The sequence below is a fragment of the Miniopterus natalensis genome, chromosome 11, assembly GCF_054644295.1.
Source record: "Miniopterus natalensis isolate mMinNat1 chromosome 11, mMinNat1.hap1, whole genome shotgun sequence".
Classification (NCBI taxonomy): Eukaryota; Metazoa; Chordata; class Mammalia; order Chiroptera; family Miniopteridae; genus Miniopterus; species Miniopterus natalensis.
In genome coordinates this window covers 12,292,605-12,307,267 of record NC_142091.1, presented here as the reverse complement: position 1 = coordinate 12,307,267, position 14,663 = coordinate 12,292,605, and the positions used below count along the sequence as shown (strand labels likewise).

At 45.8% G+C, this 14,663-nt stretch overlaps 1 protein-coding gene across 3 annotated transcripts in view; it reads left to right on the top strand.

Annotated features, from left to right (window-relative positions):
• Nucleotides 1–14,663, top strand: part of DIXDC1 (DIX domain containing 1) — a 66,866-nt gene that overhangs the window by 36,861 nt on the left and 15,342 nt on the right. For all 3 annotated transcript variants that reach the window (XM_087821545.1, XM_087821546.1, XM_087821544.1), the window contains 10 exons: nt 3,226–3,338; nt 4,724–4,872; nt 7,338–7,427; nt 8,635–8,688; nt 10,014–10,064; nt 12,325–12,429; nt 12,833–12,886; nt 13,574–13,666; nt 13,747–13,818; nt 14,528–14,617. In XM_087821545.1, the coding sequence (XP_087677671.1) occupies nt 3,226–3,338; nt 4,724–4,872; nt 7,338–7,427; nt 8,635–8,688; nt 10,014–10,064; nt 12,325–12,429; nt 12,833–12,886; nt 13,574–13,666; nt 13,747–13,818; nt 14,528–14,617 (871 nt within the window). The remainder of the gene's footprint in view (nt 1–3,225; nt 3,339–4,723; nt 4,873–7,337; nt 7,428–8,634; nt 8,689–10,013; nt 10,065–12,324; nt 12,430–12,832; nt 12,887–13,573; nt 13,667–13,746; nt 13,819–14,527; nt 14,618–14,663) is intronic.

Genomic DNA, 14,663 nt, shown 5'->3' with positions numbered 1-14,663 from the left:
GCGCTGGGGTCGCCGCCCGCCCGCCGCCCGGGGCTCGCGCGCAGCCGGAGCCGCGTTTCCCGGGTCGGAGATGGGTTGAGATGCCCGCGCCCCGCGGCTTGCCCAGAGCCGCGCGGCCGCGGAGACCACCATGCCGCCGGGCACCCGCCGCCTGCCAGGGGAGGCGGTGCCGCCCAGACGCGGCCGCCGTGCCTGAGCTGCCGCGACCGCGCGCCGCGCACCCGGGAGCATCCCGGTCCCCGGGGCCGAGCCGCCGGCCCCTCCGCGCCCCCAGCCCCCTCCCGCGTCGGGGCCGGCAGCCCGGTGGTTGGCTGCCCGCGCAGTGGATCCCCCGGCCCCCGCGCGGGGCGACATGCCCGCACCCGGGAGCGCCGTGACGCGCAGCCGCCCGCTTCGCCCGGGGCAGCCGGCTCGCTGACGCCGCGGCCAGGAGGGGACCATGGGGGGGGCGCAAGTGAAATGGTGAGCTGAGGCCGCTTTGGCTTTGGGGGGGGGCATGGGTGGGAGCAGAGCCGGGACTGGGGATGCTGTCGGCCAGAGACGGACGGGGATGGGTGGGGGCGCTGCCGTGGGGAGAGCGGGCTGGTGGCCTGGGATTATCGCTCTAAAATGCGGTGGGTTTAGGGAGCTGGGGCCAGCCGGGTGGAGGGAGAAGAGCCCTTGACCCTGTCTTGTCTCTGCTAAGGAAGGCGCTTCAGGAGGGAAAAGGACTCTCTCTCTCATCGCCCTTTACCTGTTTTTTAGAAAATTGATTTGATTCTAATTTGCAAATATCTTTGCTGGAGGACCGCTTGTCTGATAAATTAAGGTTGGAGCGATGCTAAACCTGTGGGAATTAAGTGTATTGGTGGGACCTGATTTGTAGTAAGTTGTTCCCTGATTTGAGAGGATCGCGATGGCAGGTAGGGGATTACTGGTTTATGAAATAGGGCTTTAAAGCTAATCAGGGAGAGCCTGCAGCATATAGTTAATTAGTGTGAAAATACTTTTCTCTGACTTGACGCTGAGGATGTGATGCACCATCCTCCCCCATGAGGTTCTTGCCTCAGGATGTTACTTAAGTCCTTTCTCTTTTAACTTGGCCATCTAGTTTCATGGTCTTAGCTCTCTGGCCTCGCACACTGGCAGCCTCAATTCAAGAAGAAAAATGTTGTTTTCTTCTGGCTGCCCTGCCACTCCCCCAGTGGGGTTGGGTATGCAGACATCCGCCTCCTTCTGCCCTTATATGGGAGACCGCTCCCTGGGGGAGAAGGTGGAGCTGAGCATGCGTCTCTGCTTTTAGGAAAGCAGTTTTCCAGCACCCTGGGTTCACACCACTCTCCCAAACCCACCTTCGTCTCACACATTTCTCACTGTGGTCCAGCCAAATGCCATAGTGGGACCCGTCAACCATAGCACCTTGTCAGCTGAGAAGGTGCCTCATTTCTCACAGAGGAGCAGCTGTTGCAGGCCTCTTTCTGCACTTGGATGCCAATTTCTATAAGAAGGCGAATGCTGAGGCCTGAGGAGTCATAAATCTGTTTCCTTATAAATGACATAGTACCCTTAGACTAGTGCTTTTCCAGCAGCTAATGCATGCTGGCCTGGAAGTCAGATTGCCTAAGTAGTGAAGATGGATAAGAGAGTTCCATAAAGCAATTGCCTTTTTTAAATACCACTTCTTGCCACTCTTCACCCCCTTGCCAGTCCGGGTTATAGATGTATAGATATGGTGAAGAGCCTTTCTTTAATTTGAAGAAGTAAACAACTTTCAAACTTCCCTGTGTTCTAACAAGAAGGAGAATGTGTTACTGGTTGGGGTCGTTCCCACTGAAGCCTTTAAACCTTGGGCAGCAGGGAGGATAATATGCTGGTCCTCAGGTTGCTTCAGGGGCTTTGAAATCTCTAGGCACAGCCACTGTGCTAGCCTCTTGCTTTTACTGGTTTCTAGGAAAAAGTAATGTTAACTCCTGATCATGGCTGTGAGGATTAGCCTGGGAGATTTCAGGGGCATATTAAGTGGGTCAGTGCATCCTAGACACTGTCACTGTTGTCTAGGTGATGGATTTGGAAAGAATTCCTGAGAGGGGGCAGGGCCTGCAGACCCCCCAGCCCCTGCTGATGTTCTCAAGGTGCAAGGCAAAGAAAAGGGCTCTTCAGCTGCAAAGTGTTAGTCTCACATTCCCGTCTTGTCTTATAGATTTGCTGCTGTTCTGGAAGTTTAAAATTCCATTTCCCTAAAAATCTGAACAGTTCCTTCAGAGGCTAGTAATTATATCAGAACTTCAGAATCGTTGCGAGGTTTCTGATGACAATTTGAAAATAGTATGGCAGAAATAAAAGTAACTCTGAGAGTCAATCAAGTAAATCTTTACCAACTCCGAGCAGGTCTTTTCCCCTTTTGACCTATTGCCCTTTGCCTTATCATGTCCTAGCTTTGTTGATATATCACTGCCCCTTTGTCCATCCTGGTACTGTCCACACTCCAGCAATTTCTCCCTGCTGAGGGACCTTCCACTCCATCCCCTCCTTTGGCATCAGCCCAGAACTGATTTGCTGTGATTATTCTGCTGGTATTGCTTGTGTCTGTGAAAGGTCAGTGTATCAGAAATAGATTTTCCTTCAATTTCCCAAAGATACTAAAAGACATACTACATCATTCTCTGAACTTGGGATGGTGGTGGTTGTAAGGAAAAAACAAAACAAAATTTGCCTGGCCAGGTGGCTCAGTTGGTTGGAGTGCGATCCATACACCAAACGGTTATGGGTTCGATTGCTGGTCAGGGCGCATATCTAGGTTGCGAGTTCAATCCCCGGTTGGGATGTGTCTCGGAGGCAACCAGTTGATGTTTCTCTCTCACATCGATGTTTCTCTCTCTCCCTCACTTCCTCTCTCTCTAAAATCAATGAAAACATATCCTTACAAACAAACAAAACAAAAAAACAAACTTGAAGCTCTTTAAAATGCTAGATTACCCATCCTCCTGATAAATTTCTCTCAGTGAATTAAGCTTCAAGGCAGCCTTGTTGTAGAAAAGATTTCCTAGGACTGGGTCATTTATTCATTCAGCATTCATTTAATTCAGCAAGTTTATTCATTCAACAAATACTTTGTTTTTATTGTGGGCCGGGTGCTGTGTTAGGCAGTAGGAGTAGGATGAATGAGAACGTGTCCCTGGGATAAATGATGGAAGCTGGCTTCTAAACAACTGTTTATAATAATTGTGTCTCTTCCTTTCATCACAGCCTGACTTCACCCAGTCCTGTCCACAGTGCAAAGAGCGAATCCATCATCACTCAGTCGGAGGAGAAGGCGGATTTTGTGATTATCCCGTCTGAAGGAATAGAGAACAGGACAGGTGCTATTTCTCAGCTTCCTCGGGTTGGCTCAAGGAATAGCCCTCAGCTTGAAGAGTTTGGGGGTCCCAACTGTCTGCCTATAAGCTCCCTGGCCTTGTGCCTCTCCATCGTCTGTGCATACAGGCTCAGCTCTAGAGAGCTCCAACACTTGAGAGCCAATTAATATAGTTATCCTCTTAGCTCTCAAAGATCTTACAGGCTGTTCCTTGGCCAGCTGCCTATGAATTAGGAAATGACTTTGGAACAGTCAGAACCCTTGCTCAAGTAAATAGTTTTCATTGTTTCTGTGTTATACAAATAATTTCAGTACTTTCCTAACTTAAGTTGGGGCCAGGAATACAGAGGAGGAGCTGAGGTATCTGGGAACATACAGTAGAGAGCAGGTCTATATCAGGCTTGGTATGAGAGCTGCAGAAGGACCACGAGGAGGTTCCTTTGTTTAGACTTCTCCTTCCTCTTTCAATTGCTCTCTTTTTACGTACACAAACGTAGAGGGAAACATGGAAGAAGCAGAACACGTGATTGAGATAGAGTTATGTTCGCCTATTAGGGGATACAATGAAACCGAAGCCCTCAGAAGAGAAACTGTGATTAATTTCTTCCTTAGTCCATCCCCCTCTGGCCCTGGCATTAGTATCAAAGAATAAGTCATGTTACTGAGTCAGACACTCCTGCCACCCTGGGGAGGGAGAGGGAGAGCACTTATTGAGTGCTTGCTCTGAGCCAGGCACCACGTGGCCTTGAGCATAAGTTACCTCATTTAATCTTCACAACAACCCAGAGGGATTAGATTTACTATATTCATTTTTATGAATGAAATCAGAGCAAAGAGATTGTAAAGGCCGGAAAATAAAACAAAACCAGAGAGAGAGATTAAACTATTTGTGCAAACATGCTTTACTCGTTTGTTTCCTGTGTGAAAGGGGATCAGTTATGACAGAATGGTCACAGGAATATTGAGTTGAGGTCTCTCCTCTGAAGCTCCAGAGCAACCAACAGGAATTTTGTTTCAATTGCCTCTGGCAGCTCCCCTTTGTACCTGGCAGAATCAAGCTCTGGGAATGCCATTTCTGGAGAATTAAAGTAAAATCTATGTGTCCCATACCAGGACTCCCAAAGAGGAGGCCTTATTGCTTCCTCAACCTTCTGAAGAGGCTGTATATTTCCCCAACAGAAGAAGCGTTGCTCCGGTGAGCCTGGGTCTGAGTTAACAGCCAGTTCTTTGTGTCTCACAACCCCCCCTGCTGGTGAGTCCAGGCTGTGCAGTGAGCACAGGTTCAGGAGGCAGGTGACCTGAACCTGTGAATGCAGAGGACTGTGAACGTTCCGGCCGGGAACTCACTTTTCTTCAACATGAACTGTGCTCCCTCCTTTCATTTTGTAGAGGAGACAGACTCTCCGTTATCCCGGGACTGGCGACCAGGTAGCCCTGTAACCTGTCTGGAGACTTCATGGGAAGAACAGCTGTTGGAACAACAAGAACATTTAGAAAAAGAAATGGAGGAAGCCAAGAAAATGATATCAGGACTACAGGTAGCTCTTTCCCTTTCGTTTGTCTTCGGTGCACCGGCTGATTATTATTCCTAAGTCACTGGTATCAGTTGAAAAGAAACGGGTTCAGTTTCGTGTGAGGTCAGAGTTGAATAGGGAGTTTAGATAGAGTATTACACAAAGGGCAGAGAATTCCTTTGTGAGTACAGTTCTCTTACATGGACCATATGGACTCTTGTTTACAACACCACTATTGGGGGTTCTGGGAGCCTGGGAGCCATCAAGCCCTATCAAACCCTTATTCTGGCTCTAGGTTTATTGGTGGGTTCCTGCCCTCTCTGCAGCTAGACTTGCAGTTGCAGCTTTCACCAAATAATGGCACTCGGGAGAGTCAGGGAGTCTCCTAGGAATTCCTCAGGAAGGGTGCAGCAGCCAGTAATGCCATAGGTCTCTGTTTGAATCTAGCTAAGGGATTCAGCTTGCTCCTAATGCGCTGCAGGCGGATGCCAAGGTTTCATGATCAGGTAGAAGAGGCTTTCTTTGAGCAACAAAGCCCTTCAGTCTTTCCTATACCTTCAGTGCCAGCTCAGGAAATCTCCCAGCGGCCGGCTCACCCACTTGACTTAGTTTCTACCCTGAAATGACCCCCAGCCTTCTGTCTTTGTGCATCTGTCTCTATTTAGGGGAGCCCTTGTAGTGTGCTGATGACCCTGAAGTCACCTAGGAATATTCCTTTTTGTTTGTGCTGGGAACGGCACTGCCCCTTAATTGTCAAATATTTATGGAGACGTAAACAAAGGCCACATTATGTGAGTGGTTCTGGCAGCCGGCAGGCGGTGGAGGGCATGCTCCCAGCCAGCCAGCAATAGGGTGGGGACACAAAGGGTTCCTAAAGAAAAAAGGAGGTTGGTGCTGTGGTAAAATGATTTGCATAATGCTGGCCCAGGGACTAAGAAGGGTTGGAGGAATGTTTACTACATAAACTTGCCTAAACTTTCCTCCAAGGAAAGTTGTTGATCCCACCCACCCTCATTTTCTCCTTATTTTTAAAATGTCTGCCTTTTAGATCTCTTTTCTGCCACTCCGTTAAGGAGTGGTTTAGTTAATGGAATGGTTTTTGTGTGCTGTCCTTTAATTGGAAGTAGTAAAGCATGGAAACTTTGGGATTATACCCAACTGGCCTTTCCCCAGGATAATTTCATTATATGAACATAGATATCCATCAGTTTGGCCTTCAGTTTGATTTGCAAAAAGTCAGCATCCTAATATTCTCTGCAAACAGAGGAGTTTCAATTCACAGCCACATGACCACGATGAGAATTCAGTTCCATTACAGAATACAATGGGCCTCACAGCATCCACTGGGCTTCTTAACTCCTTCAGTGATGAATGCTTGCATGCTAAGCCACATCCAGGATTCCTGGCTTATTGGCAGGCTTCAGTTAGAGCCTACCGAACACTGCCATTCGGGTCAGTATTTCTGTAACGTTGCTCTACCTTAACTCCCTGCAGCTCTGTGGCTTCTTACACTTGTCTATAACTCTTGCCACAACTCCATAGGATAACCAAATTAATTTGACTACACTTTTATTATTAATTTGTGTTTGGTACACCAACCAGTGGTTGGATTTTTATATACCAACATTTGTGGTGTAATTTGCGATATATTTATTGAAACAGGATTAACAGCTAACTCTTCTCTTGATTGGATTAAGAAAACTCATGGTATAAAATGAGGACACATTTTTAAATCTTTCATTCAGCTGATAGGTCTCGTAATACCTACCTGCAGGGATAGGTCCAAGTTTTTCGAGTCTAAAAGCACACAGTTTGGGGGCCCATCTTTAAGACTAAGATTATAGATTATGCATTCAGTATTAGATATAGGACCACAGGAGAACAGTACAGGTGAGGGGGCCCTGAGGTTTGATCTTCCTTAGTTTCAGGGTAAGTTTGGCCCCTCCCATATTCTAATGAAAACACACCCTGGTGTGGGGAGTGGGAATGAATGCCCATATTTCTCTGCGAGTATGTTTTCCTTTTTGTTCTGTCCAGATTGTCTTAGGGAGTAAAGATGCAGAATTATTAAAACAAATCCAAGTCAGTGTTCTAAATGTATTCTAACTAATTTATTGAAATAAACTTTTGTATACCAGGAAATTCTACACTGCTTTTAGTTCACTTCCCAGCTGAGCGGCTCCGGTTGGAAATGCCACTTCTGAGAGGAATGTTTATTTTAGATTGTTTTTTGGGGCCAACGAGCCTTGGAGCAGAGGATTCAGGTGTTTCCAGAGAGGTGAAGGGCCGAGTATTGGCTGACAAAAGGAACTACAGGTAGACCCAAGATGAGCAATTGGAGGCATCTAGCATCAGGATCAACAATTGCCAAGGAAGTTTCTAGAGGAAACCCAATTTTGATTTCAGTATGGGGTGAGCCTACCAAGCCCAGCCCTAGACTTGGTTCTCTGATGGGAGTTAAGTTTCTTTCTGCCTTTGTGGTTATCCAGGCCTTGCTACTCAATGGGTCCTTACCCGAAGATGAACAAGAGAGGCCCTTGGTCCTCTGTGAACCAGGAGTCAATCCTGAGGAACAACTGGTGAGCTGCTTCTTTTGTGACACCAAATAATCTGGTTAATTTACTTGATCTGTTATTAGCATTTGACCCTGTTGTCTGCACTTCCTTGAAATGCTCTCCTCCCTAACTACAACTTTCCTGGTTTTCCTCTTATATTTTATAGTATTTTTCTTTTTTTCCTTCCTTTCATTCATTCATTCAATCAGCAAATATTAATTGAGTGCCCACTCTGTGCTGGCCACTGTTTCAAGGTGCTAGAGATATGCTAATGCCAAAACAGGCCGGAGACCCTGTCCTCATGGACTTCATATCCAGGTCCCATTCCTGCCTGAGCCTTAAATGCTGGTGCTCCTCCGATGTGGGCCCTCTCCTGTCTTACACATTCACCTGAGTGATAGGCGCCTCCGTGGCATCATTCACTCCCCACCTGACTCAGATGTTGCCTCTTAAACATTTACTTCTAGCTCAGCTCTCTGTGGAGTTCTAGATTTATAAATGCAACGTGCAATTGCCTGTCGGTTACCTCCACTTACACCTCCACATAAGCATCTCCATTTCAGTGAATCCTAAATTAAACAGCTTTTCTCTCCCTTCTCTCGCCGTCACCAAAACTCCTTATCCTTTTGTATTCTGTTTTTTATTGCTATCCATCTAGCTAAATACCCCAAACAGAAATCTAAGTATCATCCTTGACTCCTTTCTGACCCTCCCCTCTACACCCAGGTAATCACTGAATTTTGTCAGTTGACTTTTTAAGTATCTTTGTCCAGTTTTCTTCATTCCCATAGCCCCTGCCTTAATTCAGGCCTTTAGCCAGTATTCTAGCGGCCTTCTAACTAGCTTTCCTGCTGCCTCTCCTAGTCTCTAGTTAATTTTCTGTAGAGCAGCAAGAATAATTTACCTGTAAAGCGAACTTCATTCTGTCATCTCTTCGCGTAAAACTTTTCATCGATCCCCGCTCTCTCTCTGGTCTTCCGTGATCTGGCCGATTTCCTCTCCAGCTTCATCCTTGCTGTTTCTCCTTCCCCTTGTCGGGCCTCCTGCACCCAGCACATACTTGCTAATTCTAAACTTTATCTATATTCATCTGTGTCCACCGCCCTGGGCGGGAACTGTTTTTTGTCCTTTGTATCCACAGCAGTAAGTGCTCAGTAAATACTTGTCGAATGAATGACCTCTGAATTTCACGGCTTAAGTGCTTAACCTTCTCTTTTTGCCATATACTCAGATTATAATCCAAAGTCGTCTGGATCAGAGTGTGGAGGAGAATCAGGACCTAAAGGTATGTCAGGACGTACACATTTTACCCTTTGAAAAAAATTCAGACTTCAGGACAGCAATAGGGATGGGGGAAGGGATGCAGCCGCATGGCTCCAGCTGTATCTGTATCTGTATTATGCCTTTAATTAAAAGAGAGAGATGTCCTAAATACGGCAGAAAGGTAACATCTTTTTAATCCCGGTGATGAGTAATAGGCATCTATGTAATCGTTGGTTATACCTCTTTATATTTTTGAAACGTTTCATCATTTTTATTTTTTAATTAAAATAAAAACTGGGCCTGTTATTAGTTTCAGATAAACAACTTATTGATTCCATATATATTACATATATATGTATATCGAAATGATCACCACAGTGGAGTCTAGAGTCTAGTTAACTAGACTCCATACATAGTTAAAAATTTTTTTTCTTGCGATGAGATCTTTTAAGATCTCTCTTAACAATTTTCAAATATACAGTACGATATTATTAAATATAGTCCAGTATCTTTTTTAATGAATACTTCTAAGAATTCTTTTAGGTCAGTGGGTCTTAACCTTTTTTGGACTCATAAGTATATGACTAAAAGCCATTAACCCTCTCCCCAGAAATAGGCAAGAGCACACACACTCACTGACTTAAATTTTTATTGTCATAACTTTGGAGCCCACCTGTGGAGTCCAGGTTAAGCATTCCCATTTCAGATATGTTAATTCCAAACCCCGGATGTGATGCAATGAGAAGCGAGTGGGTCCGAGTTATGGGTGTTCTTCTCCTAAAATCTCTTTCCTAGTAACAATCATACATATATTGAATCTATTGTAAAGGAGGGGTAATTACTTAGTGTTTCGTTATTGGGCTAAATGTATTTTTGTTTAGTCCATTAAAAACAATATGCTCTTGGAGAATCAGCAGCAGCCTGACCCTTTGCTGAACATAGAAACTAAGATAATCGTTGAAGACATTGGGAGTAGGCATACTGAGATATGATCATATATTTCAGTGAGAGGGATTTAGGTTATTATGATTCAGTTTTCCGGTGGTGAAGATTGCTAATTATAGGAATGAAAGCTTATGGGAATGTGCAGTGTCTTCTTTCTTGGCAAGACTTCTCTGCCTGGGCAGTTGAGCCTGGGTGCCACAGGGCAGAATGGGATGGATCACGTTCTTGTTTCTGTGGGCCAGCCTTTACTGTTCACTGGACCAGACCTTTCTGCCTCAGTAGAAAGTTAATTAATTTTTCATGGAATGGTTATCCAAGTTTTGTGTTCCTGCTGACAGAACAAGGTAATGCACCTGAAGCAGCCCAGATGCTCCATCTGATCTAACTATATTTGGTTTGCAGAAGGACTTGCTGAAATGTAAACAGGAAGCCAGAAACTTACAGGGGATAAAGGTAAAATGGAAGACATTTAACTTTTTAAATAACTTCTCTAAAGTTATTTAACTAAAGTAAAGTAGTCTACTGGTGAGAGTGGGTGCTAGGAGGCTAGATGGGTCCCATAGTCTTTCCTTGTATGCATTCAGTGGGGCCTTTGGCAGGCTCTGTGCTATTAGCAAAGGCAGGGCTTTGTGGACGGGAAGTGAGACATGGTAAGGAATATACACCTTTGTTTTGCTGAGGCTATTTCTGGGAGTTATGACTCCTGGTGCTGCCACTTGCTTCTGCGCTGCCTTGTTTGTTTCTATCTGTAAAAACAGCCAGTTCTTACGGTCCTCTTCAGTTTCAGTTTTCTATCAGTTTTCTTCAGTTCTAAAGAAGTATATCCTCTTTAAAAAATTATAATTTACTTAGTTTTTGAATAGTTAATAATATTCAAATGGTTTAAAGTTAATAAGGCCCAAAAACATAACCCTTGAAAAGTCTGACTTCTGACCCTGTCCCCCTGGTCACCTAGTTCTCTCTCCTGGAGGAAACTTATCAGTTATCAACAAATATGTATGTATATAATTTCCCCCCAAATAATAGTATGCAGTAAGTACAGCTTGATACATTGCTTTTCTTCACTTAGCAGTGTATCTTGGAGAGCATTCTATTTCAGTCCACGAAGACCTTCCTAGGCCCTCTGTGGCTGCACAGTGTGCCTGTGTGTGTGTATGATTATTTAATCACTTTTGCTCATACAAGTAGTGATATAGCTAATACCCTTGAACATATCTTATTTCACCCAAGCGGGAGTATGTCTGCCGTATAAGCACCTGGGCGGGGAAAAGCATTTTCTTGGGCTGCTGCTTCCCCTCTTCCCTAACTTCCACTCATGGGCTAGACTAGAGTAAAGCTCAGCAGCAGTTTTCAGAGCCTTAGTCCTTTGAGATACTTCAGAAAACAAACATGTTCCATGCCCAAGGAAGCTGGAGAGCTGCTCTACCAACTTGAAGAGTCGCGGTGAATAGTAACTTATTAAAGGACCCAAGGAGGTTTCTCATAAGGAAGTTGGCCTAAACGAAGTTTAGAATTATTAACCGCAGAGCGCTTTTTCTCCATGGAGCACACTTTGGAAATGTTCCTTTGAACTGCTGATGCCAGGGCTCCTTCGACCACCTTTGCCATGTACCACCATGGCAGGCAGCATATCCAGGAATGGCTCCCACATTCTCCAGAACCCGCACCGTTTCTGTGTGGTCTGTAAAGAGAGGAAAGTCAGGGTAAATACACTGGAATGCAGCTCCAGTCCATAGTTCCTTTGGAGGTCACCATGGTTGGAGGAATGTGCTACTGCTGAGCCTTTTAAGTAAGTATGCACAACCCACTTTTTCTTAAACATGGTAGGAACCAAGAGGGTCCAAGCTGAGAGAAAGCCTAGAGTTGGTAAGATGCTACGATACTGGGAAGAGGACCCATTAGTCCATGAACAGCTCTGAGCATGGAAATACGTGTATTCCCAGTCCTGATCCAGATTGGGCATGGAAGCCCCCGGCGGGTGCAGTGCTCTGGGAGGCAGGATGGGAGTGACTCCAGGGATTCTATATCAATAGGGTGCAGGCAGAGATAGGTCCCAGCCCTCTAGGAAATAGGGAGTTGGCAGAGAGGTAGATTGAGTATTTATTTATTTATTTTTTAAAGATATCTTTATTGATTGCAGAGGGAGGAAAGGAGAGGGAGAGAGAGAGATAGAAACATCAATGATAAGAGATTCATTGATCAAGCCCGCAACCCGGGCATGTGCACTGACCGGGAATCGAACCCCAATCGCCTGGATCCTAGGTCGATGCTCAACCGCTGAGCCACGCCTGGCCGGGCTAGATTGAGTATTTATATGCCCAAGATATAGATGAGAAAGGGTGGGAGGGAGGATAGTGCATCATCTAAGGTCACTGTCACAAAGTAAGTGGTAGACTTGTAATTTGAATCTAAGTCTGTTTGATCCACAAGACCTCTCTCTAGGACACTATGCCAAGAGTAAAATAGAGGGTGGAGGAAAAATCAGGTTTCATTCAGCTCGGTGGGACAATGGATAGGGTTTTCTGTTAGACACTACCGTCCTGGAAGGGGACAGGAAACCCCGCTTATCTCCTGTGGCAATCCCTGAAGCCGCTCCCGCTCCTGCCTTGCCAGAACTGATGCTGGATACCCAGTGAGGGGTTTAACAACTTTTAGTAATAACTGGCTGATTGATTAATTGGGACCACAATAATTAGTATGCTTTTCCCCCCAGGATGCCTTGCAGCAGAGGTTGACTCAGCAGGACACATCTGTTCTTCAGCTCAAACAAGAGCTACTGCGGGCAAATATGGACAGAGATGAGCTGCACAACCAGAATGTGAGTTAAGTGAATGAACTCTGACCTCACTCAGCCTGGGAGCAAAAGAGGATACTGCATGAAGTCCTGTTAGATTTATCCTAATCTCTTACCTTAGTTTCAGGTAACCTGCTCTCAGTGTCTGCAGTGATTTTATTCCCTGTCAGACTCATCTCTGTTCCCAGGGGAAAGCCTACAACACGGTGGCCTGGAGCCCTTCAGCTTTGAGGACACTGAGACACTGAGGCTACATTGTGCTTCTACAGTCTGTCTGATTAAAGACATGGAGAGCAGCTGTGTGTTTTTACCATAGCCATGCCCTCTCTGTGCTCTCACATGAACTCTGGTTACTAAGTAGCCAGTTCCCTGCTGGGCTGGCAGACAGTACCTCCATGCCATTAATTCTTTCTTAACCTTCTTGCAGGTAGACCTGCAGAGGAAGCTGGATGAGAGGAACCGACTCTTGGGAGAATATAAAGTAAGAATTAACATCAGTTTGCCTTGGTTGGGTGGCTCAGTTGGTTAGAGCTTTATCCTGTACACCAAAAGGTTGCGGGTTCGATTCTTGGTCAGGGCACATACCTAGCTTGTGGGTTCAATCTCTGGTCGGGAGGCACCCGATCAGTGTTTCTCTCTCTCTCTCCCCCCCTCCTCTCTCGAAAATCAATAAAAACATAGCCTTGGGTGAGAATTAAAAAAAAAAAAGAATGAACATCAGTTTAGAAATGATTTCCATCTGATCTTATGAACAGCCCATTGTTGCTGTTGTTGAAAGAGCACTTACACTCTGCTCTCATCCTTGCTTTTGGCAAGGAAATCCTTCTCTGTGTTCCCTTGATTCACTAGCCGTGGAGATACCATGGCTGGGAGAAGGAGCACAGAACTAGGAGTGTGGAAACTTCGGTTCAGTCTTACCCTTTACGTCTAACTAGCATGGGTAGCATGCAGTGGCTCTTCTACAAGCAGTAGTTCCCTTTGTCCTTACCCTTCCAAGAATCCTTTGCACTGTGCCAGACTGCTGAGGTGTGTGATGTCTGTCAGGTGTAGCTTGAAGAAAGGACTGTTCCCCAAGCTCTGCTTTCCTCAGGTGGAAATTGCGTCACAAAGGGTGAACTATCTGATGTCCTTGGCTGGGCCACACAGCTGAAAGCTCTCTCTGTTGCAGAAAGAGCTGGGGCAGAAGGAGCGCCTCCTTCAGCATCACCAGGCCAAGCTGGAAGAAGCACTTCAGAAACTCTCTGAGGCCAGTTTCCAGCAGGTGGGGACATCTTCAGCCACTACCTTTCCTGCCCCTGGAGCCTGAAGAAACGCTTTTCTGACTTAGTCTCTGGTTTGCAGGTGGATCTAGAGCGGGAACTAGAACACAAAGATGTCCTTTTGGCTCACTGTATGAAAAGAGAGGCAGATGAGGTAACCTCCAACTCGGGGTCTCCCTCCCACATTTACAAGGGCAAAGAGGGGGTTCTGTTTCAGAGTCAGAACTGAACCCAGGCCACAGGTCAGTTTGTTAGGAGGCTATTTGGTGAGAGAGTTATGAATGCAGATTCCAGGATAACAGAATCTGGTTTCAGATTCCATCTTTATCACTTACGATCGCTGTGTGACCTTAATTGCTTAGCTTTTGAACCTTAGAAATAAGGCTCATCTGGAAAATGGAAATAATAGGGCCCTTTCTGCCATTATGACGAATACATAAGGTAATCCAGGTAGATAACTAAACACAGTGCTGGTAGATCCACCTGGCACAGAATCAAGCTCAAGAAGAGTTAGTCATTGTTCTTAATTTTTAATCACTGAAGCTAAGGCCGGAGGTGCTGGAGCAGCATTCTCAGGCCCTCTGGTGGCCAGGCAGAGGGTAGGGTGGGAGCCTCCACGCTGTGGTTTCCCTTTTGTTCATTCTACATTCAGCAGTGCCTATGAGGGGTCAAGTACAGGGGATGCGGTGGGGAACAAAGGGAAAAAACCCTCTGTACTGATGAGGCTTGCATTCTAATAGAGACATGAAACATATAGTTATACACTATGCCAGGAAGTGATAAATGTAAAGCAGAAAAATAAGACGGGACATCTTGGTTTGGAATTCTCTTGTAACAAGCACCATTTCTTCTTGCTGCTGTAGGTGACCAGCTACAATAGTCACAACTCTCAAAGCAATGGTTTCCTCCCTCCAGTGGCAGGAAAAGGAGCTGCTTCAGTCACTCCCAGAGGGGTAGGTTCTTAAGATTTGAGTCCAGACCTGCCCCTTCCAGTTAAAA